Raw genomic sequence first — 25,423 nt, 5'->3', positions numbered from 1 at the left:
CGAGGCAGAGGTCCACGCTGCTAGGAACTAGCAGAGCTGGGGTCTGAACTCAGGCAGACACGTCCCCGAGTCCATGTTCTCAAAAAACACTCTCCCTCCCCCCAAAAAAGAGCCTGGTGTCAGGACCCCACAGCCCGGGACCTCAGACCCCGTGTGACCCTCCGGCTCCGGGGTCGGCCGCGGAGGGCGGGGCAGGGCGCGGCGGCGCGGGCGCCTCCCAGGGCCGGAAGCGGCGGAGCCGGTCCCGGCTCCACCCCCGGCCCCGAAGCTCCGCCAGCCGCCGCCATGAGTAGCTTTGGAGCTGGGTGAGACCCTCTCGCACACCCCCTCCTCCTCGCGCTACCGGGACCTGGATCCCAGGTCTCCCCCTTCTCCGGGGACCCAGACTCGCGGGCATCCCCTCCTTCCGTCAGCGAAGGGAGTGTGGAGACACGCCCCTTCCCTTAAACCCTCACCTCTTCCCTTTCTGCTTGAAGTTTGGGGCGCTCGGGGACTGGGGGTGGGAGCGTTGGGAGAGCCGTGCTGATTAGGAGGAAGGGGTACCTTGTGACCGCTCCTCTTCCAGGATCGCGTCCCTGCCACTGCGTGCTGTGTGATTTTTGGCGATCACTGCCTCTCTGGGCCTGTGTCTTAGGCTCTGCAAGATCAACCGAGCAAAGCACACGGCCTGCAGAGAGGCAGCGCTCCGCTCCTTACTCGGCCCCCATTATTCATCAAAGACCTCCGGGGAGCCGTGGGGTGGGGAAGTGGTTTCTCCCAGTTTCTGACTTGCCTGCTCATTAGGGCTTTCTTTCTTTTCCTTTTTGTTTCCCCCCCTTTCCTGACAGCAAAACCAAAGAAGTTATCTTCAGCCTGGGTAAGTAGGGAGAATGGGAGGGGCTTCCTGTGGTGGGAGGCCAGAGCCAGAGGTCAGGAAACCCGGCTACTGGCAGGGCCTTTGTCTCTTTGGCTTCATTTTCCCCACCTCTTTCCATTAAAAAATAAAACAGGGAAGTCGGAAGGGAAGAGGAGATAGGGTTGGGGGCTGGTGTCATCACCTGACCTCTGGGGGTGTCCTGGCAGAGGAGGGCTCTGTGAAGATGTTCTTGAGGGGCCGGCCGGTGCCCATGCTGATCCCGGACGAGCTGGCCCCCACCTACAGCCTGGACACACGCTCTGAGCTGCCTTCCCGCCGTCTCAAGCTCGACTGGGTGTATCCTTTTGCTTTCATCTCTTCCTTCCTCAACTCCCAACCCCCCCCACAATCTGGAAGGGACAAAAGCCCTTCTGTGGGACTTCAGCTGGAGGGAGGGTCTTTGTACTGAAGGTGGGACTTCCCAGGCCTCTGCGGCATGAGGGGTCAGGGAGACCCTGGAGTCTGGAGGAAGCAGAGGAAGGCAGGTGAGCTGATATGACCTTTTATGATTCATTCGGGAAGCAAATGTTTGCTGAGCGCCCTCCATCTGTCAGATTCTCTTCTACATGCGGGCTGTGTTCCCTGAGCTCACCTTCTAAAGTGGGGGAGACCGAAGCCAGTGATTCAGTAAATAAGATAATTTCAGTTAAGTGATAAATGCTGGGAATACAGTAACCTAAGCTCAAGTGAGAGCAGTAACTGGGTTTCTCTGAGGAGGGGGCATTTGAGCTGAGAATTGAATACTCAGGGGCCAGCCTAGGAAGAACACGGGGCACGGCAGGTCTAAGGGCGCTGTGGCCAGAGTGAGCTTGGTGTATCTGAGAAACGGAGGAAGTTGGTAATGGTTAAGAACGCTGTCTTTGGAACCTGGCAGAAATGGGTTGAAACTCCAGCGCAGCCTCTGGCTGGCTGTGTCACCCTGGACAAGTCACCTGGCCATTCCGTGCCTCGGTTGCCTCCTCTGAAAAATGGGTGTCATGCTCTCAGATTCATAAAGCTGTGAAACAATGTGCTTATCCTATGAGCCTCATTAACAGATTGATTAAGATAATAACTAATCATTATCGAGCACTTATTATATGCCAGGCACTGTTCAAAGTTCTTTCAAGTATAAATGTGTTGAATAATATGATCCTTCTCTTGTAGGATTGAGAATATATCTTGACAACCAGTGGCCTCTGAGAGCTCTTTGAGGCCTGCAGGTTGGGAATTATTACCTTTATTTTCCAGGTGAGGAAACTGAGGCCAAGAAAGGGGACCCAGCCCTGTCCTAGGGAGTCAGAGCAGATCCCTTGGTTTCTGCTCCTGGAGTAGGCAGGACTGTTGGATCCTGGAGCCCCTTTAGGGCAGCTAGAAATAGTCTCAGGAATCAAAGAATACCATGCTGTCAGGTCAAGCTGGGCTTGATAAGTGAGCATCGGAAGAAAAGCAGCTGAGACAGCAAAAGTCAGTGCAGGCCTCATTCCTCAGCCCTAGAATGGCTGCAGGGTGAAGCAGTTTTTATGGGGTCGGGATACACACATTGAGATTCATTCATATGTTTTCCGTACATTCTGGGGGTGAGGGCTGGGGTCCAACACCCCCCAAATCAGTATCTGCATGCCCTCCTGGTCTCACAGTCTAGTGTGGGGATAGACTCCATGACAGTGACAACTTAGAATGAACAAGGCTGGGCTGGGGGAACCCAGAGGGCAGCTGACCCAGCCTGGGCCTCAAGGAAGGCTTCTCAGAGGAGGAGTTATAGACGAGAACAAAATAGCCCAGTCTTGGCCGCTGTGGAACGGACAGTCTCATTAAGGAATGTGATCAGATAAGTGGGGTGAGTCTAGTGGAGGAAGTGAGCCTGAGGTCTGCTCTGAGGATGTGACAGCTGAGAAGGGTGGCAGGTAGCGTGTACCAGGCAAAGGGAAAGGCTAGTGCCAAGACCTGGGTGGCAGTAGTGATTCTGATGTATCAAGGAGCTCCAAGGTCAGAAGCCCTGCTAAGGCCAGGGAGGGGCAAACCAGGCCAGTGGGAGGAGCTTGGGCTTTCTCTTAGGGGAACTGGGAAGCCACAGAAAGTTCTAAACAGAACAAATATTGAACTCATATGTCTGCTGTGCACCAGGCCCTGACCTGGGCACAAGGGGTACATCAGTAAACAAAATGAACAGAGGTCCCTGTCCTCCTGGAGCAGACACTGTAGTTGGGAAGACACAAAATAAACAGATAACGTGGGATGTTGATAAACATACTGCAGGAATATGCAAAGGAAGGGAGATGGGAGCATTGAAAGTGCATGGGTTTGCAGTTTTTTTGTTTGTTTGTGTTTGGCCAAGCCGTGTGGCTTGTGGGATCTTAGTTCCCAAACAAGGATTGAGCCAGGGCCCCGGAAGTGAAAGTGCTGACTCCTAACCACTGGACCACCAGAGAATTCTGGTTTGCAGTTTTAAATAGCTGCGAACTATTTGGAAGAGGCTGGGAAGGCCTCTCCAAGGAGCTGACAGTTGAGTAGAGACCTGAAGGAGATGCGGGAGCCACAGAGAGATGAGGAAGAGGAGTACGCAGGTGGTGGGAAAAGCAAGTGCAAAGGCCCTGAGGTGACTGGAGCTGAACAGGTGTGAGGGGAGTGAGGAATCAGGGCCCAGATCAGGCCAAGCCCCTTGCCCGGACTTTCGTAAGGATTTTGACTTTTGCTCTGAGCGAGATGAGCGCTGAGGGAGGGTTCTGAGCAGAGGGTGAATGTGAACTGACTTAGTGTTAACAGATTTTAACAGGATCCCTCTTGGGGAAGGAGGGTAGACAGAGGTTATATTAGTTTCCTGTGGCTGCTATAACAAATTACCACAAACTTGGTGGCTTAAAACAACAGAAAAATCTCACAGTTCTGGAGGCCAGAAATCCCCAGTCAAGGTGTCAGCGGGGCCATAGGCCCTCCAGAGGCTCTCGGGGGAGGATTTGTTTTTTGTTTATTTGTTTTTTTAAATTTTTAATTTAATTTAATTTAATTTTTGGCTGTGTTGGGTCTTTGTTGCTGCCACTCCGGCTTTCTCTAGTTGTGGTGAGCCGGGGCTACTCTTCATTGCAGTGCGCGGGCTTCTCATTGCGGTGGCTTCTCTTGTTGCAGAGCAAGGGCTCTGGGCTCGCGGGCTTCAGTAGTTGCCGCACGCAGGCTCAGTAGTTGTGGAGAACTGGCTTAGTTGCTCCGCGGCATGTGGGATCTTCCCAGACCAGGGATCGAACCCGTGTTCCTTGTGTTGGCAGCCGGATTCTTAAGCACTGTGCTACCAGGGAAGTCCTGGGATTTGTTCTCTGTCGGTCTCCTAGCTTTTGGTGGCTGCGGGCAACCCTTGGGGGTCTTTGGCTTATAGCTGCATCCCTCCAATCTCTGCCTGTCTTCACACCGCCTTCTCCCACCCCACGTCTGTGTCTTTCCTTCTCTGTCTCTTATAAGGACCCTTGTCCCTGGAGTTAGGGCCCATCCAGCTAATCCAGGATGATCTCATCTCGAGATCCTTAATTACATCTACAAAGACTCCTTTTCCAAGTAAGGTCACATTCACAGTTCCCAGGGGTTAATATTTTGGTGGGCATATTTTGGGGTGGGGGCGGGGCGGGGGGGGACCATCATGCCACTTCCCACAGGGGTAAGAGTGGAAGCAGGAAAACCTAGCTCCGATGACCTTCATCTGGGAGTCAGTCCGCAGATGCAGTGCAACACAGGTTCCTTAACCGGCCCCCGGGCGCCTCCAGCTATGGCTACCGCGGCCGAGACTGCAGGGCCAACCTTTACCTGCTGCCCACAGGGGAGATAGTGTACTTCGTGGCCTCTGTGGCCGTGCTATACAGCGTGGAGGAGCAGAGGCAGCGGCACTACCTGGGACACAGTGATGACATCAAGTGGTGAGGCCTGGGAGGAGGGTGCCACGTATTTCCCGTTCAGGACGTTCTTAGCGGAGGTGGGCGGGGCCCGGCCTGTGCTTGGTCTGCAGGCTGAATTCAGGGGGAAAGAAATGTGGGTGGATTATCAACACTCCACATGTCGGTGAAATCATTCCGATCCCTGGATGTCTCACTTCTTTTGAAAACTCCTAGTGGGTACCCCGCAGCGGGTTGGGAGCCCCGTGCTGACAGCGCCTTTGTTTTTTATTTTAAAAATTTTGGCCGTGCCCTGTGGGATCTTACTTCCCTGACCAGGGATGGAACCCATACCCCTTGCCGTGGAAGCAGGGAGTCATTACCACTGGACCTCCAGGGAAGTCCATTTTATTTTATTTTATTTTATTTTATTTTATTTTATTTCATTATTTATTTTTGACAGCCCCTTTAAATGGGTGTGTTCTCCTGGCCATTTGTGGTACAAGCTTGAGCCCTCTGGGCACTTGCGTTAGAGAAGGCAGTCCAGGGTCTTGCTTCCGAGCAGGGGTACCCAGAGAGTATCCCTTTATTGCTACTGAAGAACTAAATCAATGTTTATTGATTTAAATAACTCATTTAACCAAGCTGTGGAATGAATAACCAGGCGTCGTGACTGTGGCCTGCTGCGGGAGGGGCCCTGGGCTGCTGTAAGCCCTACTCCCCACCCCCCACTGAGCCCTGTCCATCTGCCCTCTCTCCTCAGCTTGGCTATCCACCCTGATATGGTTACCATCGCCACTGGACAGGTGGCGGGCACCACTAAGGAGGGGAAGGTAACAGAGCGGAGGGGGCAGGACCTGGAGACTGGGATGGAGGTGTGGGGGGGGGTCAGGCAGCTGGGGCCCCTCCCACGTAACCGGCCTCTCTCTTTCCTGCAGCCGCTGCCGCCCCATGTGCGCATCTGGGACTCCGTTTCCCTCTCCACCTTACACGTGCTGGGCCTGGGGGTATTTGACAGAGCTGTGTGCTGTGTGGGCTTTTCCAAATCTGTAAGTCCTGTGCCGGCCCTCGCCTGCCCCGATGCCCCTTTGAGCTGGAGGCCACGCCTCCATCATGATGTCATAGGTGATGGCCACTCCCCCTGGCCCTTCAGGCTGTGTGCCCACATTTGTGGCCTCACAGGCCAGCTCTGTTAGCCCTTATGAGGGAACCAGATATGTTGATTCCCCCCAAACTCCTCAGTGATCCTTTGCAGATCAGTTAACACTTTTTGCATTATTTTTCACACCTCCTTTCAGTCTGGAAGGGTCCTTATCCCTTAGGCATTTTAAGCCCTGTGTCTAAGGGCAGCCCTGCTCCTAGTACCATCCTAAATGGGCGTTGGCAGGTACAGAGGAGATAAACACAGAAATCGAGTGTAAACCTTTAGGAGTTTATAGAGCAATTTGACATTCCCACAGCCTCCAAGTGTGTGATTGGTGGGCTTTTTTTCCCCCCATATTTTACATTTTTATCGTATTTTACCAAAGCATTGGCTGCAGTGAATCAGGGAATAAAGAAGAACTGATCCTCCCACAGACAGTGTAAGAGCCTCACAGGTTTTCTGAGACCTAAAAAGATTCTTGAGAACTTTGGGGAAATAAAGCTATTTTGTTGCCAAAGTGTGGGAGAAAGAAAAACTTTGCAAAATCAAAACTAACCTGTGCTTAGCTAAAGGTATAAAGAAGCAACGTTGTCCCAACTTTATTAATTGTTTAACTTCATGGCCATAAAAGTCATTCCATAGGAAAACGCTGATTAGGTGCTCTCAGTAAGAATTCCAGACCACGTGCTGCTTGCAGAGAAATTGTAGCTGAGGGGAAATTAGATGAATTTCTTAGGTGCGAGTCATTTCAAAAGGAAAATTATAAACAGCCTTTAAAATGTGTGTGGCCCTGAATGGGCAGTGTATTTTAATGTGTTTCATATGACTTGGGCCAGGGCCTTTGAGAATCTTAAAACAGGCCTGAGTGGCTAAAGCCCGAGGGGGCAAGGTGTTAGGGGGAGAGTGGGGGATGGATCGTCACCCGCCCGCCCCTCCCCCAACCTCTCTCCTCTTCCTAGAATGGGGGCAACCTTCTCTGTGCGGTAGATGACTCCAATGATCACATGCTCTCTGTGTGGGACTGGGCCAAGGAGACCAAGGTTGTAGATGGCAAGGTGAGGTAACCTTTTTTTTTTACCCCCCTCTCCTTAGGGTCCCTCTGCAAGACTGGCCAGATCTCAGTGTTCACAAGTCTGGAATCAGAGAGGCTCATGTTGAAGTCCTGGCTTTGCCATTTGCTGGCTGTGTGACTTTGGGCAAGTGACTTGTCCTCTCAGAGCCTCAGTTGCCTCATCTGTAAAATGGGGGTAATGGTAGCATCTTCCTTCTAGGGAAAATTTGGCTTTGATGTTGGGATATGTGGTAGGCAGACTAGGCCCAACAGGAGGATCGGTAGACGTGGCTGCTGGTTCTGCTGTCCTGCAATGTCCAAGATAGACCTTGACTTGCATCTCTGGGTGGTGGTCTATTTTACAGATGAGGAGCCTGAGGCATGGCAGAAGGGAAAGCTACTTGCCCAAAGTCACGTGCTCATTTTGGGCTGGGGGCCAGAGATCTAGCACTGGGGCCTGTGGTTTGGCGAAGGAGAAGTAGTTGAGAGGCTGGGCTCTCAGTGAGTTGATTCTGGACACAACCTGGATGTGTGTCCTTAGGCAAGTGACCTCCCCTCTCTGAGCCTCACTTTGTCATCTGTAATGGGAGGCACTAATGAGCTTTATCTCATAGGGTGCTATGGGGTTAATCGAGTTGATGGATGTAAAGTGCTTGGCACAGAGCTTATTGCAAAGTAAGGGCTCTCCTTGTGTCTGCCAAGATGCTGTTGAAGAAAGCAATAATGCTTTACTGTCTGGCCCTGCTTCCTATACTTTAGTTTGCCTGTAAAGGAGAGGTACAGGCAAGTCAGGTGTGCAGTGCACAACGCACACAACTGTATAGGGCAGTCCTTCCTGGGGTGGCTGTGGTAGTCCTGGTGGCTTTGAGGTCCTCATTCAGAATTTCCCTCACCCCCTTAAAGTGCTCCAACGAGGCTGTGCTGGTGGCCACCTTCCACCCCACAGACTCCACCGTGCTCATTACCTGCGGGAAATCCCACATCTACTTCTGGAGCCTGGAGGGGGGCAGCCTGAGCAAGCGGCAGGGCCTCTTTGAGGTGAGCGTCGGGGTACTGGGACAGACTGGCTCTGAAGGAGGCTGGCAGGGACACCCAGGCAGAGAAGAAAACACCCAGAGGCCGGAGGCTGAAGGATGCTGAGACGTTGCCTGCTGGGGCCTCAGTTCCCTTATCCATACCAGGGGGATGATCCTCCTTAACTCTTTGAAGTTGTGAGGATTCAATGGGATGAAGAGAAGAGCAGCTCCTAGCAGACAGTGGATGCTCATTAAATGGGTAGCTGCGGTTGTCAATATTCTGGATACACAGAGAGGTCAGAGGCTGACTGGCTGAGAGAGACAGAGAAAGAGTAGGAAGCAGAGGGCCTGGAGAGAAGATGCAGGCACACCTCTGACAGGGCTCCTTTGCCTGTTGTGAGGGTTGGGGCTTCTACCCCCAAAAGGGGAGCCCCTGAGAACACCAGGCTCAGATGGAGACAAAGATGGAGATACTGAGAAGAGGGTAGGGCAGGGCAGGGAGAGGGACCTAGAGACAGACAGAAGAGGGGGAGGGAAGGAGAGGAGAGGGGCAGGGGCAGAGAGGGGGAGGCCAAGGGGAAGACAGCAGGGGAAACTGGGGACAGAGACTGGGACAGAAGTCAAGTAGGAGAGAGAAGAGGGAGGAAGGGGGTCCGGGGTGGGAAGACTGTGGTCAGAGAGGAAGATATTGTGATCAGAAACTCTAGGTGATGTGACTCTCCATGGAGGTACATTGGAGATGCGGATGCTTCACAGAGGGCTGCACCCAAAAGCATGGAGGGCATCCCCTGGACCGTGGTCTTGGACCATGTGTGAGCTCTGGGAGGCCTCCCGGCTTCAGTGACCCTCTGACACCTTCCCCTTCTTCCCCACCTTAGAAACATGAGAAACCGAAGTACGTGCTGTGTGTGACCTTTTTGGAGGGTGGCGATGTGGTCACCGGGGACTCTGGGGGGAACCTCTATGTCTGGGGCAAAGGTCAGTGTCACCCCACCTATTTGGTCTCCAACCCAGTCCTTCCTGACTCCTTTGGTTGTGCTCTTTTCCTCGGACCCTACTGGTGTGGAATGCATCATGCAACAGCTAAATCCTTACTTGTGCAATTCTAACACCTCCATCAAGGCTCAGCGCCAGTATCCCCGCCTGCATGAAATCTTCGCTTGTTCCCTACCCTTGTCCTCTGCAAATCCCATGGTAGCGATCAAGTTTGAACTATAAATGAGTGGGTTAACCCAGTGTGGATGGATGGATGGATGGATGGATGGATGGATGGATGGATGGATGGAGAGATGATTTGTCCCAGAGCAATGAATGAATGAATAAGGCAATGAATGAATGAAGGGGTTGTTCTACTCAGTGAGTAGAAGGATGAGTAGATGAATCTGCTGTCCTTAATGGGTGGATGATTAGGTAAATGAACAATTAAACATATGAACGTTTGTCCCCAGAATGGATGCCTGTGTTAATAAGTGAATAGGTCTTTTCCCAGGCAGTGGATTACTATAAAGTTATGAATGAATGAATGAATGAGTTTATTCAGTCATCAAACTACTTCCTGGAACAGTCAGTTCTTCATAACACATTAATCCATTGACTGAGGTAAACATTCATCCCAGGGTAGTGGGAGGGGAGTGGGTTTGGGATTTGGGCAGGCTTGGGTTCAGGTCTCAGCAGTGCTGTGTGCTCTCTATGTGGTCTTGGGAGAGTCATCTCCCTTCTGAGACTCAGCTGCCCCATCTGTAAAATGGGTATAATATCATCTCTCCCTTATACAGTTCTTTTGAGCTTTTCTTGAGATTAGACAGCTGAGCATAAGCTCTGAATAACTGGCAGCATGTCTTGCCCAGCAGACTCTAAGCCCTCAGAGGACAGAAACTGGGTCTGATTGGTTTCCATATCTCCAGTCTCACCACTGCGTCCAGCCTGCGGGCCTACAGGGTATTGGATGGGTGGGTGGTTAGAAAGATAGGTGGGCAAAATGACATATGTACACGTGGTACCACTTCTGAGTCTCGAAGGATAGAATTGAAGAGTTGCTTTTTCTTCCTCTCCACTGAGTCCCTGCTCCAGCCTCCTCCCTCATCTCTGGGCCTTCAGTCTTGTCCCCTCCAATTCAGTTTGTTCTCAGAATCAAATGTAAATCTGACTCTATCCTTCCCCTGCTGAACCATTCTATTACCTCCCAGTTCAGATCCCTCAGAACAAGGTCTCCTAAGACCTTGCATGGTCTGGCCCTACCTTCTCTTGTCCCTTGCATGTTATACTTAGTCACACCAGATTTCTTTAGTTCCCTAAATAGTCCATGTTTTCTCTGCCTTTTGCCCATGTTGTTCCTTCTACCGGAACACTTTTCTACCCTCTGTTGTCCTAGCCAACTCCAACTCAACCTTCAGATCCTTGCTCAACTGTCCTCTCCTCCTGGAAGCCCTCCTTGACTGACCAGGCTAGGTGCCCTCTATGGGATCTCACAGTCCCCGGGGTTTCCCCATCCCAGCCACAACCACCTTGGGTCGTCACCGACTGGTAGTAGGTTTGTCTCTGAAATTGGACAGTGAGCTCGGTGAGGGTAAAATCTGAGGCTGCCTTCATCAACACCCAGCATGAGGCCAGGCCCAGAGTATATGCTAGTTTAGTAACTGTTGATTGAATGGATGGATGAACCGGTGGTTAGACTGACAGATGCGTGGATAGATGGATGAATGGGTAGATGGAAAATGGGTGGATGTTTGGATAGAAGGATGGATTGACTGGCGAGTGGGTAGTCAGCTGGAAGAGAGGGTGAATGAATGGATGAACGGTGGATTGATGGATAGATGGATGGAAGGAAGTGTGGATGGCTGGATGGGTGAGTGGATAGATGGATGGACAGACCAGTAGATTGGCGAGTGGGTGAGTGGGCTGGTGAGTGGGTTAGGGTTAGGGTTAGGATCAAAGGGTGGATGGGTAGTTGTTACTTCAGATGGTTTATTAGATGGGTGATAGGGTATTTGAATAGATGGATGGTTGGACAGATAGGCGGGTGGAGGGGTGGGTAGAAGAAAATGTGAGTGAAAGGCTGGATGTAGGATTGAGAGTTTGAGGTGTTTTCTGGAGTCAGTATGGGGGCAGCTTCCCCATGCTGACCTCTGCCCCTGCAGGTGGGAACCGTATCACACAGGCAGTGCTGGGTGCCCACGATGGCGGCGTGTTTGCGCTCTGCGCCCTGCGGGACGGGACGCTGGTGTCTGGAGGGGGCCGCGATCGGCGGGTGGTCCTCTGGGATTCCGGCTACAGCAAGCTGCAGGAGGTGGAGGTGAGGAGGGGGAGAGGCTCATACAAAGGTGAGGAGACCTCCCTCCACCCCGCTAAGGCCCCTAACACTAGACCCTCTTCTCTTACCCCCACCCCCACCTCTGCCTCTGCATGTGTCCTACACTCATCTGCCCGCCTCCCACCCCCTTTGCCCACCCAGGTCCCCGAGGACTTCGGCCCCGTGCGCACTGTGGCGGAGGGCCGGGGAGATATGCTGTACGTGGGGACCACCCGCAACTCCATCATGCAGGGCTCTGTCCACACCGGCTTCTCGCTGCTCATCCAGGTGAGTATCTCTTATGCATCTGCCCTGGTCCATCCCACCCGCCTCTTCTCTCCTCTGCACCATTCATTCCTCCTCTCTTTCTACTCCCATTTCTCCTCACCTCCCTGCCCCATCCCTTATCCCCTGGCCTGGTAAACACCACTTACTTTCCCTTTAACTGCTCCTGACCCGTAACCCCACCCTTGCCCTAGGACCCCCACCCCAGAACACCCCACGGTCCAGCAATGGGTTAACTGGTAGCACATCAGAGTGTTTCCAGGACCCTGCTCCAGCTACGCTGCGCCCCGCTGATCAGGGTGGTGTCCATTTCTCTAAGTGCCCTGGCAGGTTGTCACACAGGCCTTGGGCCACACACCTCCCAGGTCTCCAGCTACAAGGATCTAGGAAGCCCCTCTGGAGTCTGCTCAGATGCCCACTCCTCCCTCCTGGAGGACCAAAACCCTACCCCACATCCAGTTTAAAAAAACCATCTACCAAGAGGCAGTCTAGTATGATGGTTAGGAATATGAATTCTGGAGCATGACTGCCTGGGACCGAAGTACAGCCCTGTGGCTCACTTGTTGTGTGATATGAGGCAAGTGAGTAACCTCTCTGTGCCTTTATGAAGTGAGAGAGTAACAGAACTGACCTCAGGGAGTTTTGTAAGGATGCAGTGAGTTAGTTCACATACAGCATTTAGAATTGTGCCTGGCACAGAGTAAGTGCTCCTAGAGTCTTGGCCAAAATTACTCCTTGTTCAGTGGCCCCCCCTTCTGACATACATTTTCCCTTTTACAAGGTAGCTGAGAGCCATGCAGCTGTTTTTGTTTTTTTTTTGTTTTTTTTTCTGGCCACGTTGCATGGCATGTGGGATCTTCCCCAACCAAAGATAGAACCCATGGCCCCTGCAGCGGAAGCATGGAGTCTTAACCATTGGACCACCAGGGAAGGCTGTGTGCAGCTGCATTTAGATTTCCCCCTCTGGCTCTTGTTTCCATGGAAGACTGAGAAGGAAAAAAAGGGCTAGAGGGACTCCCTTGGCGTCCCAAGGCTAGAAATGATACATAATATTAGTTCTATTATTATTATTATTATTTTTAATATTTATTTATTTATTTGGTTGTGCTGGGTCTTAGCTTTGGCAGGAAGCCTCCTTAGTTGTGGCTCATGGGCTCCTTAGTTGCAGAATGCATGTTGGATCTAGTTCCCTGTCTAGGGATCACACTTGGGCCCCCTGCATTGACAGTGTGGAGTCCTAACCACTGTGCAACCAGGGAAGTCCCTTTATTATTATTTTTAAAAATTTTTAATTTTTTTCACTGTGTGGCTTACAGAATCTTAGTTCCCCAACCAGGGATTGAACCTATGCCCTTGGCAATGAAAGGGCGGAACCCTAACTACTCGACCACCAGGGAATTCCCAAGTTATATTATTAAAATAGTATTAGAATTATGTTACTTGTTAACATTAATCATTATGCTACTATCAACAATTATAGTTCTGTTGATTATCATTGTTAATTATTTTAAGGATTTATTAATGATGTATGTTATCACATACTACTAGTAATAGTCAGCCACTTCCATTTGGGGAGCACTTTGTACCAGCCTCATGCACGTTCCATCTATTTGCACTTTCCATCCATAATTTGAGTGAGCAGAACAACACCATGAGACACATACAGTGATTGGCCCCATTTTACAGAAGATGAAACTGAGGCTCCAAGGAGAAGTCACCTGCCCAGGTGACTGCCACAGTCAATAAGAGAAAGCTGCGGTCAGACTCACCAGGCTGAATACCCTCCATGGGTTCCTACAGCCTCCCAGGCACCACCTGACTCCCAAGGTCAAGCTCCTACTCACCATGTCTTTTGCCTCCCATTGTGCATACTGGAAAGCAGAGGCCTGGGGGGAGGGGCAGTATTTGCCTCAAGCCCCACACTGGGGCAGGGATCTGCCCAATCACAGCCTCCTTCATATACACTGGGTCACCTGTGGGGAGAGTGTGTTGCTGGGGTTAGTCCAGCACTTCTTTCTGGCATCAGACTTTGGGGAGGTGGGGGATGCAGAGGAAAGGCCTGGACTGGCAGTCTCCATACTATCATCTCTCCTTTCTGCCAGGGCCACATGGAAGAGCTCTGGGGCCTGGCTGCACACCCCAGCCAGGCACAGTTTGTGACATGTGGGCAGGATAAGCTGGTGCATCTGTGGAGTGTGGAGTCCCACCAGCCCCTGTGGAGTAGGATCATTGAGGTAAGGGGATGGGGGACTTGATACACCATTCTAACAGAACCACCTGTCTCATTGTGTCAGGGTTCAGTGCATCAAATGGAAACCACACCCAGTGTCTTTAAGCAGAAGAAGAGTTAATGCAGGGAGATTTAACAAACTTGCTTGGAAGGGCTGGAGGAGTGGGTTCTCAACTGGAAGGAAGCCCAGAACAACACCACAGAACCGACCCACCAGAGGAGCTGCTGCCTCTGCCACAGTCAGGCGGGTGGGGAGTCAGGAACCACTGAGTTGAAGAAAATGCTGTCGTCATAACTACAATCCAGGAACCAGGATGCTGTGGTCACTTGAGTGTTGGCTCTAGAGCTACACTGTCCAATAAATGTGGCTATTCAAACAAATTAACTTTAAATGTAAGTAGAATTAAAAATTCAGTTTCTCCATTTCACTAGCTACATTGCAAACACGTGGCTAGTGGCTATCAAGTTGGAAAGTGCAGATAGGGAACATCTCACTCATTATAGAAGGTTCTCTTGCACTGTCTTGCTCTAGAGTGACTCGATGCTGGCTACATTTGCACTGGTCAAAAACAGATACTCTGTGCCCTTGCCTTTCAAGGCTAGTGACTGCTCACCTGCATAGCAGGTGCTTTCACAACTCAGCTTATCGGTGGAAGTGGCAGAACGAGGCCTCTACCTTGTGCCTTCCAGAGCCCACAATAGTGCAACTGATTGTCAGACCCAAATCACAGCTGATGCTAGCTGCAAGGGATTCTGGGCAATGTAGTTTTTAAGCTCCCCTGCCTGTGCAGTATGGGCTAGTAGGTCAGTCGTCATATTCCCCACACTACCCTTTGAGGCTTTGCTCTGGGAATCCAGGGTTACCTGTGATTCTGGAACACTTGATGGCCTTTGAACTTCTAGGTGTCAGGGATGGCGTGCCCTGGAAATTCTTTGGGCCATGTATAATAATCCTCATTGTGGCTGCCTAATTGAGCACCTACTATATGCCAGGCCCTGTGCTCAGCACAGCAGTTCTCTAGCCAGGGCATCAGAACCACCCAAATTGTTAGAAACATAGAATCCTGAGCCCCAAGCACAGGAAGTCTGATTCAGGAGGTCTGAGTTTCTTCCCATAAATCTGTGATTTATAACAACCTCCCTCGGATTATTCTATTTTGGGCAGTCTGCCCACTGTGCCTGACACCAGCTTAGCACTTTACCCACATTGTCCTTTTAACTACCCCCCCACCCCAACCTCCTCAAGGCAGTAGAGGTGATGGATCGCCACTTGGAAACAGGCCCAGAAAGGTAACATCACTTACCCCTCAGCACTGTGTAATTACAATTGTAGCTGACCTTTATTGAGTGCTTCCTGTGGGTCATCTTACTTACCAGCTTACCATTCTAAGGACTTTACACCTTGTTTATAACAGTCCTGGGAAGTGTGTATTGATGTCCTCCCTCTGAGGCAACCAAGGCCAGGATGGGGAAAGTTATTTGATATCACATAACTAGGAAGTGTCAGAGCCACAGTTTGAAGCCACGTCTGATTCCATGATGCTCTGTTGCCTGGAAATCAACCAAATGCCCCCTGCCCCCATATTTAAAAATTTTGTGCTGGGAGTTAGATAAAGGTCTGGGGAAACAGGCATTCAGACACTGCTGGTGATGAGTGGATATAATTTTACGGAAAGCAAATTGGCATGATATATCAAAAGTCTTAAAAATATGGCTAGCCTTTGTCCCAACAATCTCACTCATAGAAAAGTCCCTGAGGAAATCACCTTGGGTGAACAAAGCTGTGGGAATTTAGAACAGGAGTGAAAAAGGATCCAGAGTCCACAGTGACAGGAGGGATGTTTTCTGTTCAAGCTGACACGTTAAAGGAAAGGAGAGTGGTTTCTGGGTGTCTGTGACAGTGGGTTACTGGAGGGCAGCAGAGGGAGGTGAGAGTTGGCTCTGAGGCTTGGGAAGTGTGGGCCAGATGGATGGAGGACCCCGGTTCCCAGCCCTGCCTCTTCTCTCCCTCCGCAGGACCCTGCCCGCTCTGCCGGCTTCCACCCCAGTGGCTCTGTCCTGGCCGTGGGCACGGTGACTGGCAGGTAAAGTTGATGGGCATTTGGGGAGGACTTCTCTGCTCCCCCAAGGAGCTACCCCTTGTTCACACCGCCCCCCCCCCACCTTCCTACCGCCCCAAAGCCTACAGAGAATGTTAATTTGGTACCAACTGTTTACCAGGCCTTGATCTCCCAGCATTCCTCTGGAGTTCGCCTCTCTCCCAAATCTTTTCCGGGGTCCCCTCCCGCAGGCCCCACAGATTGCCACCTTTCTCTACCAGATCAGCTCACCCCTCCTCTCTCCACCACGCCTTCTCCTTAAAGATGGCTGCTGCTGGACACGGAGACCCATGACCTGGTGGCCATTCATACGGATGGAAATGAACAGATCTCAGTGGTCAGCTTCTCTCCAGGTGAGGGACACGGCCGGGGACCTTGGAGAGGCAAGGCCTGGGAACTGAAGTTCAGAGTTCTGGCAGGGGGAAGGGGCGGAGCCTGTGTGGCACGGCCAAGGGGCAGGGCCAGGACCGGACCGTGGCAGGGATGGAGCCTGGGACTGCTGAGGAGTCTGGGATAGTGGGGGGCTGAATCTGAGACAGGAGGGGGGTAGAGCCTGGGTGCCTCCTCATAGCCCCCTCCCCCTCCCCCAGACGGGGCGTACCTGGCCGTGGGCTCCCACGACAACTTGGTGTACGTGTACACGGTGGACCAGGGCGGCCGCAAGGTCAGCCGCCTGGGCAAGTGCTCGGTGAGTGGGCAGTGGCCCCCAGCCCGCGCCGCCACCCCGTCGTGGGGGTGCAGAATTAACCGGTTTTCTACTTCAGGGGAGCACAGCTTCAACTCTCAACGGACTGCCCTGATCACATCAAGGAGTCTTAGCCCCGCCCACACATGTACCCTCTCCTGTGTTTTAAGCCCGTCCCTTCGTGTAGCCCCGCCCCTCACGTTCTAAGCCCTCCCTCTGTGTAGCCCAGCCCCTTGCATTCAAAGCCCGCCCCTCTGTGTCTAGCTCTGCCCACTTGTTCTAAACTCCCCTTGTGGTCTAAGCCCTTTTTGTCTAGCCCCGCCCATCACAGTCTGGCCCCGCCCGTGATAGTCTGGCCCCGCCCCCACACTGCAGAGGCTTGTGTAGCCTTCCTCTAGACCCCCTGTGTTTTCACCCTACCTCTGTATTTTGCCTTCCACCCATCTTGGTCTGATCCTACCCCCTCCAGCTCTAACTCCACGCCTTCCCTCCCCTGCAGGGCCATTCCAGTTTTATCACCCACCTGGATTGGGCCCAGGACAGCAGCTGCTTTGTCACCAACTCTGGGGACTATGAAATTCTGTACTGTGAGTTCTCTGAAACCCAAAGGCATTCCTCCTTCAGCCTCTCTATTGCGTGTGCGATTTGCATAGCCTTCCCTGGGTTCTGGAAGGAGAGGCAGGGGCTTCAAGTCCTTCTCCTCCAGCTGGTTTATTCAGGAGTTGATCTGATTGGCTGGTTTCCTGGTTTCTGATTTCCTCCCTGGTGGACCCAACTTTTAACCAACTCCTCCCCTTCCTGGTTGGATGGGTGGGGTACAGGTTTCTCAGCAGACACCCCTGCTCTGGTCTTGGGGTGTCACCACCCAGGATCTAGCACCAGTCTGGAGAGGTAGAATAAGCCCTGGGAACTTAGCCTCCTGTCTCGGACCTCACTGCCCATTGTCTGTGAAATGGATGAGTTAAGCCAATAGTTCTTTCTGCTCTGAACACCTTCTCCCATTTCCTGCCCCAGGGGACCCCGCTACCTGTAAGCAGATCACTACTGCAGATGCTGTGAGGAACATGGAATGGGCCACAGCTACTTGTGTCCTGGGTTTTGGCGTGTTTGGTAAGTTCTGGAATGGGGAAAGTCTTGCTGAGGACAGGAGTTAAGGAACATCCCTGACTGGTGGTTTTCACAGTCTCTTACTACCTCCAGGGTGGGAAACTCATTCCCTTACACATGTGAGCAGCAGTATTTGTATAAGAGGAAAGGGTAGGGTGAGGTGACTGCTCAGGTCCCTTGGAGCTGGCCTGTGTCCCAGTCATCCATTCATTCTGGGATTAATGTACTCAACACGTACCCCCTGAGCACCTCTGTGCCCAGCAGGGCAGTGCTGAGACCCAGTGGTGACCACAACAGCCCTGACCATGCCATCATGGGTCTCACAGTCCAGTGGAAGAAACAAACCTATCCCCAGACATCCCAGAGTAGATGGGGCTGGGACAAGGAAGTCCAGAGAGGGCATCTGGCCCCAGCCAAGGAGGGAGTCAGGGAGGGCTTCCTGGAGGAAGGGACATCCAAACCAGACCTGCAGGATGTTTCAGGGTGGTGAAGAAGGAAAGCAGTGTCTAAGCAAAGGGAATAATAGCCATGTATAAAAGCCCAGAGGCAACCAAACTTGGTATTTGGAGAAATGCAAGAAGGCGGGATGTCTAAATCATTGCAGAATTCAAGGGAAGCAGTGGTGAGGACAAGGCAGGCTGGAGCAGTCGGGGGGACCAGGCAGAGCTTGGGGGTCATGGTGACAAGCCTGGGCCATCGGAGGCTTTTTTTTCTTTTCTTTTTTTTCTCTTGGCCATGCTGAGCAACTTGTGGGATCTTAGTTCCCTGACCAGGGATTGAACCTGCACCCTCGGCAGTGACAGCGCAGAGTCCTAACCACTGCACCACCAGGGAATTCCCTGTGGGTGGGTTTTGAGCAATGTAGGGATAGGGTCAGATACACATTTCCAAAAGATTATTCCAACTCTCATCCCTGGCTAGAGACAGGCTAGATGAGAAGAAGGCAGGGTGGCTGGGGCTGGGGCCTGCTCACCTTTGGGGTCCCTGGCCCCTGGCTGACATCTTACCACCACCCACCCCTAATCTTGCCTGCAGGGATCTGGTCCGAGGGAGCAGATGGTACCGACATCAACGCTGTGGCCCGCTCTCATGATGGGAAGTTGCTGGCTTCAGCCGATGACTTTGGCAAGGTCCACCTGTTTAGCTACCCCTGCTGTCAGCCTCGCGTGAGTCCTTCTGGGGGGCTGGCAGGGTGCGGGTGCCAAATAGCACTGTGGGCAGGAGTAAGGCAGCCCTTTCTGGATCTCAGTGTCACCATTTGTGTAAGGGGGGCAGTGGCTTGATCCCAAGGGCCTTTCTGAACTTGAACGTCCGTAACTTTCTAAGTCTGTAGTGCTAAAGCTCTGAGCATCTGCATTGTGAGATCTCTGGTGCTTTCATCATGTTCACTCAGGAAATTTATTGAGCACGTACTATATGCCTGGGCACAGGGAATACAGCCCTGAACAAGACGGGTGACCCCCTTTCACTCCCTTCTTTCCCTGTCACAGGCCCTCAGCCATAAATACGGCGGACACAGCAGCCATGTGACAAATGTGGCCTTCCTGTGGGATGACAGCGTAGCCCTGACCACAGGGGGCAAGGACACCAGCGTGCTGCAGTGGCGGGTGGTCTGAACTGGGGTTGGGGGGTTCCCAGGAACATGGGGCCCAGGTAGAGTCAGGTGGCAGGGCTGGAATTCTATTTTCGGGAGATGTCTATTGCCGAGTAGAGTAATATATACCCAGAGTATGTCTATAGCAAAGGGGGTTATGGGGGTGGGAGGGTGGACTGGCAGACAGAAGTCTGTGTTTATCGGGGTGGAAAGAGGAGTCACATTGCTTTGGGGGAGCCATTAGGGTGTTTTGTTTGGGTTGTTTTTTAAGTTTATTATTTTTTATCATCCAGAAATAAAAACACGTGCACTGAGGTGGAGTGTCAGGGTCTGTGTATGTGGTGTATCCGTAGATTGTGTCTTTCTTTAAGTGTATGTATATGGGGGGGAAGGGTGTGTATTACAGTGTTTGTGAGGAGAGACCATTATTGGGTCTTTTTTGGTCTTTAAGATTGACAGTAACCAAGCTTGCTCTAACTAAGGCCAAAGCAGTACTCAATTGGCCAACATTGCCAAACAAAGAAGGGCAGTTGTCCCCCCTGGCTTTCGGGGCCATTGAACCAAGGATTTGAGGGCAACCAAAGTACTCCATACCTTCTCTGACCTTCTGCAAGTCACCATTTTTCTCTGGGACCAGCATTCTCCACACCACAGAAGGATGGCACCCAGCAGCTTGAGCCCCAAGTCCAAAAATCCCAAGGCAGGGCTATGATTGGCCCATGTGCAGATCAATCAACTTGGTCTGTTGGTTGGTCTGCTGTGATTGGTTCCACTTGGGTGAAGACCAGCCCTGGACCAATGATTGTGGCCAGGAAGGTGAAATCAGGTAAAAACATGGAAGCCTCCACTTGAACCACAAAGTTGAAATAGGGCAAGGAAATTTTTCGGAGAAGTGGGCTGATGACGCTATAGATGCCTGGGAGATGGGGTGTGAGGATTCTGGGTTGCAAGAGACAGAAACCTAACTTCATCCAGCAGAAACAATAAGAAGGATTTGCCAGGTCATGGAACTAGGGAGTCCGGGAGGTGCCTAGCTGGATTCAAGAGGTTCAAATGTGGTGATTATGGTTTTCCTCTTGGGGATTTCTCAATGTAGTATCTGAAACCTTGAGCAAATTTTTAACTTTAACTTTTTATTAATGTACATTACATGCAGAGAAGTACACTCACCATAAATGTATGGTCACAAATTGATCCCATCCATGCAGCCAGCTCCCAGATGAAGAAGTAGAGGGACTTCTCTTGTGGTCCAGCGGTAAAGCATCCACCTTTCAATGCAGGAGACTAGAGTTCGATCCCTCGTCAGGGACCCAAGATCCCACGTGCCGGGATGGGCAACTAAGTCTGCATGCCACAACTACAGAGAAGCCTGTGCTGCCGAAACAAAAGACCCCACGTGCTGCAACGAATTATTAAATAAATAAATAGAACATCCCAGCCATAAATAAATAAGCACAACATCCCTAGTCATTGGCCACCCCTCCCCCCCACACACCATAATCACTACTCTACGTCTCACACCATAGAACAGTTTTACCCATTTCTGAACTTTAAATCAGGTCGGCAGTTTCTGGAAAGGAGCAGATAGTAAATATTTTAGACTTTATGAGCCACTCAATCTCTGTCCCAAATAACTCTGACATTGTCCTGTGACAGCGACCACAGACAATGGTGCATGAATGAGCTTGGCTGTGTTCAACAAAACTATTTATGGATGCTGAAACTTGAGTTTCTCAACATTTTTGCAGGTCATGAAATACTATTGTTTTCATTTCTTTGGAACCATTTAAAAACGTGAAAACCATCTTAGCATACGAGCCATACAAAGACAGGTGGTAGATAGGCTTTGGTCCACAGTGGTAGTTTGCCCACCTTTGCTTTATTTTTCAATTTTATTTTTAATTTAATTAAATTAATTTATTTACTGGCTGCACTGGGTCTTCGTTGCTGCACGTGGGCTTTCTGTAAGTTCTGAGCTTGAGAACTACTCTTCAGTGTGCGGGCTTCTTATTGCGGTGGCTTCTCTTGTTGCGGAGCACCAGCTCTAGATGCGAGGGCTTCAGTAGTGCCCACCTTTGCTTTAAATAGATGGAATCATAGGGTATGAACTCTTTTGCATCTGGCTTCTCCCCCCGAGTGGGTTTCTTAGCCTCTCAAGGCCTCAGTTTCCCAATGTATAAAACAGAAGTTAATAATAGCACCTACCCCATAGGGGTGCTGTGAAAATGACTTAAGTACACACAAAAGCTTAGGAGAGTACCTGGCACATAACAAGCTCTCTGTAGATGTTAGCTGATTATTTTTACACTGCTGAGAACACAGACACCGTGGCTACAGGCATTCTGCCAGGCCACATGGTAACAAAGCCAGAGGAAGTCTTTTCTCTCATAGCTGGCCGGTGTCCCCAGGAGGAATCTGATTGGCTCAGCTTGGATCATGTGGCCAATCTCTATGGTCCAGGGACTGGGGCCATCTGATTGGCCAGGCCTGGGTCACATGCTTATCATTTTGATTAGGAAGGGGTTAGTATAGGATACCTGGGACTAACAGCTCCACCTAAACTTCACAGAATAGGCGGGGATGTTCTCCCAAAGAAAGGGGGATGGGGAAACTCTCGAGCAGGAGATGGAGGTTACCAGCAACCTCAGCATATTTACGTGTAGGTGAGTGAGACCCCGGAGGGCAGAGTCAACAATGTTTCTGGGAGTTTGGAGATTCCTATTCCGAGCATCTATTGCTTCAGAACAAACCATTCCAAAACTTGATGGCTTAAAACAACCACCATTTTGTTATCATCGTTGGATGTTATCCATTCACCCATTGATGGAAATTTGAGTTGTGGCCATCTTTTGCTACTGTGACTAATGCTGTGACAAACATTCATAGACGAGTTTCTATTTGGACATGTTTTCATTTCTCTTGGGTATATACCTAGGAGTAGCATTGCTCAGCCATAAGGTAATTCTATGTTTAACTTTTTGAGGAACCTGTGTGTGGGGTGTGTGTGTGTGTGATTTTACTTAAAGAATTTTGAAATAATTATAGACTCAGAGGAAGTTGCCCACATAGTACATACAGGTCCTCTGTGCCCTTCATCCCGTTTCCCCCAGTGGTAACATCTTGTATAATTATAGTACAATACCAAACCTGGAAATTGACACTGGTGAATCTACAGACCTTATTCAGATTTCACAAGTTTTACACGCCCTCCTCTGTGTGTGTGTGTATGTGTAGTTCTATCACAGGTATAGATTTTTTTCAAGGGCATTCCAGCAAAGGTTAGAAACTCCCTTTTGTTTCCAAAGTATTTGCAAAGTATACCCCTGTCTGCATATATATATATATATATATATATATATATATATATATGTTTGCTCTCTGGTCTTTAGCTAGTTAACAAGCCCTAATAAGTGCAATGAATTTGGCCATCTGGACTGATCGTACCTCAGGTATGGGACTGTATTCTAAAAGAGACCTTAGGGACTTCCCTGGTGTAGCAGTGGTTAAGAATCTGCCTGCCAATGCAGGGGACACAAGTTCCATCCCTGGTCTGGGAAGATCCCACCTGCTGGGGAGCAACTAAGCTCATGAGCCACAACTACTGAGCCAGCATGCCACAACTACTGAGCCCTGCATGCCTAGAGCTCGTGTGCTCTGCAACAAGAGAAGCCACAGCAATGAGAAGCCCGGGCACCATATTAAGAGCAGCCCCTGCCAGCCGCAACTACAGAAAGCCTGTGCACAGCAACAAAGACCCAAAGCAGCCAAAAGAAGAAAAAAAGTTACATTAAATAAAATAAAAACATAATAGGTCAGGATTCTCATTGGGAGTCTCTAATAAATCTGTGTGAGGTACGGAAAGTCCCCCAATTGAGGTAAGACAACTGAGGTTTCCTTTCTTCTGGTGGGGCCAGCGAAGTGGCAGGATTTATTCAGGGTGTTGCAGCAGTGAATAGAAACATGAGAGGGAGAGGATAACGGAATCTCAGAAGAGGTTGACCGGCTGGCTGAAAGCATTGTGTTTTTAGTCAATAGTGACATGCTGGATGAGGAATCATAAGGTCAAGTGGGGTGCCTTGAACTAGCTCAGCAGAAGCATCAAGTTTTGCAGCCCCAGCTATGCCTTAGAATAAGGAGGAGAAGTCTGCTCTTGTTAATGACTATTTACTGCCTGATATGAAAGCATCTGAGTATTTTAACAACTGATACAGCCATATCAGTGTGAGCCAGCTGAATATCAACTGTGACTGTCCAGAAGGAGGAGGGATTGAATAGTTCTGATTCCTTCATCTTCTATAGGCAAGATAATCTATGGTGGTGCTATCTAATTACCTCTCTCTCTCTCTCTTTTATGTTTGAAGCACTGACATTCCCCCACCCCCCCTCCATTCTCTAGTTCAGTAATTCTTACCCTTGAGGCAGCAGTAGTAGAATCCTCTGCAGGGTTTGTTATAATGAAAAGCAGCTCCTACCAATTCCCCATGGGGGTTTCTAATTCCATCAGCCTGGGTGGGGACCAAGAATTTGCATTTCCAAAGAGTTCCCAGATGCTCCAATCCCACACTTTGAGAACCACTGCACTAATAGAACTATAATAAGTAACAAATCTAGGGACTTCCCTGGTGGCGCAGTGGTCAAGAATCTGCCTGTCAATACAGGGAACATAGGTTCGATCCCTGGTCCAGGAAGATCCCACATGCCGTGGAGCAACTATGCCCCTGCACCGCAACTACTGAGCTGTGCTCTGGAGCCTGCAAGACACAACCACTGAGCCTTCAGGCTGCAACTTCTGAGCCCATGCACTGCAACTACTGAAGCTCGTGCGACTAGAGCCTGTGCTGCACAACAGGAGAAGCCACCACGATGACACACCCTGTGCACCACAATGAAGAGTAACCCCCCGCCCCCTCCCACCCCTCCCCGCTCACTGCAACTAGAGAAAGCCCATAGGCAGCAACAAAGACCCAATGCAGCCAAAAAAAAAAAAAGTTACAAATCTATAGGATTTATCTGGACCAAGGAATACATAAGAATTTCGTAGAACATTACATACTTGTGTTTCCTTTCCTTGTCTCAACTGTACAGGTGATCTCTTGGGATGGAATGCTCAGAGCCTTGCAGTTTCAGAGTGACAATTAGGGAAGGAAAAAGTACTGCAGGAGAAACCTACAAATCCCCCTTTAATCAGGAAGGAGGATTGTCCATGAGTGTCAGGAACAGCTGCCTAAGCTGTAACTCTCCAAATGTCAATATCCTTCAGAAAGAACAGCCCCCAGAGCCAGACATGAAATTCTTGGAAAGGGAGGGTGTTCAATCATGTCAAAGGGTTTCATCTCCTCCAGCTTTCTGGCCAAAGATCTCAATTAATATGACCAGAAGTCAATCATTCACTAACTAATTGCCCACGAAGATAAGGATTTTGGCTTTTTAAGAAAGTATTCCCAGGGCCTAGCACAGTGTGTGGCATGCAGTAAATGCTCAACAAACACACATGCTGATTAATCAATGAATGAATTCATTCAATATATGTAAGAAACATTTTACTCTAGGCTAGAGCCTGAGCTGGGCAGTGCTGGGCACAGCAGTGACTGAGACAGCCCCAGCCCTGCCCTCAAGGGACTGAGTTCAATGGGGAAGGCAGACCCATCTTCAGACAATCATGACCCTGAGTGGGCAAAGGAAGATCAAGTGGGTATCAGGGAGGGCTTCCTGGAGGGGACAACAGACCTGACTATTAAAGGATGAGTAAGTAATGAACTAGGTAAAGTGAGGGGAGCGTTCCAAGTGGAAGTTCTGATAGCCTCCTGCTCCCTCTTTTCTCCTATTTCCCCAACAAACTGTGACAAGGCCTCCTCTAGGCTCCAGTAGCCCACTGCACCCCTGTTCCAGCCTTGTCCACCCTGAGGTGTCACTGTCAGGGACTGTTCTGTCTCTCTCTCCTGACTGTCAGTCCTGGAAGAGAAGGGCCAGGGCTGTTGTGGTCTCTGCTGTGTCCCCAACACCGCCTAGCACAGAACCAGATACAGAAGCAACGGCTCAGGGAGGGTTTGCTGAATGAATATGAGAGTGGTGTGTAAGTATGTGTGTGTGAAACCATTGAAAGTGTGTTACATGAAGAGGATCAAAGTTCAAATGCATCCACCCTAATTTCCCACCCCCAGGAAGTGGCACAACAGCAGTTAAAGCACTGGA

The 25,423-nt window shown here is 50.5% G+C and overlaps 1 protein-coding gene across 4 annotated transcripts; it reads left to right on the top strand.

Moving 5' to 3' along the window:
• Positions 1 to 251: 251 nt before the first annotated feature.
• Positions 252 to 19,893, top strand: EML2 (EMAP like 2). 4 transcript variants are annotated; one of them, XM_057712147.1, is made up of 19 exons: positions 252 to 305; positions 828 to 856; positions 990 to 1,192; positions 4,627 to 4,776; positions 5,495 to 5,564; positions 5,670 to 5,780; positions 6,835 to 6,930; positions 7,830 to 7,964; positions 8,821 to 8,920; positions 11,080 to 11,234; positions 11,394 to 11,519; positions 13,619 to 13,750; positions 15,763 to 15,830; positions 16,110 to 16,198; positions 16,436 to 16,533; positions 17,030 to 17,117; positions 17,545 to 17,640; positions 18,673 to 18,803; positions 19,128 to 19,892. In XM_057712147.1, the coding sequence occupies exons 3-19, from the start codon at positions 1,080 to 1,082 to the stop codon at positions 19,251 to 19,253; spliced, it is 1,884 nt and encodes a 627-aa protein (XP_057568130.1). In that variant the 5' UTR covers positions 252 to 305; positions 828 to 856; positions 990 to 1,079; the 3' UTR covers positions 19,254 to 19,892. The 4 variants fall into 4 exon arrangements, with proteins under 4 accessions (XP_057568130.1, XP_057568129.1, XP_057568131.1 ...); XM_057712146.1 differs by having other exon boundaries at positions 257 to 305; positions 1,063 to 1,192; positions 19,128 to 19,893; XM_057712148.1 differs by lacking the exons at positions 252 to 305; positions 828 to 856; positions 4,627 to 4,776 and adding an exon at positions 2,042 to 2,125 and having other exon boundaries at positions 1,050 to 1,380.
• The last annotated feature ends 5,530 nt before the right edge of the window (positions 19,894 to 25,423 follow it).

Source organism: Hippopotamus amphibius, chromosome 16, assembly GCF_030028045.1.
Source record: "Hippopotamus amphibius kiboko isolate mHipAmp2 chromosome 16, mHipAmp2.hap2, whole genome shotgun sequence".
In the NCBI taxonomy this organism is placed as follows: domain Eukaryota; kingdom Metazoa; phylum Chordata; class Mammalia; order Artiodactyla; family Hippopotamidae; genus Hippopotamus; species Hippopotamus amphibius.
Note: the sequence above shows the minus strand (reverse complement) of the source record. Positions and strands in the feature narration are given on the sequence as shown.

Bases quoted from the DNA above. Each gene is read 5' to 3' on its own strand.
- EML2 (XM_057712146.1), top strand. From the start codon at position 286: ATGAGTAGCTTTGGAGCTGG. The intron at 306-827 runs GTGAGACCCTCT...CTTTCCTGACAG, and splicing joins ATGAGTAGCTTTGGAGCTGG to CAAAACCAAAGAAGTTATCT. The intron at 1,193-4,626 runs GTATCCTTTTGC...GGGCGCCTCCAG, and splicing joins CGTCTCAAGCTCGACTGGGT to CTATGGCTACCGCGGCCGAG.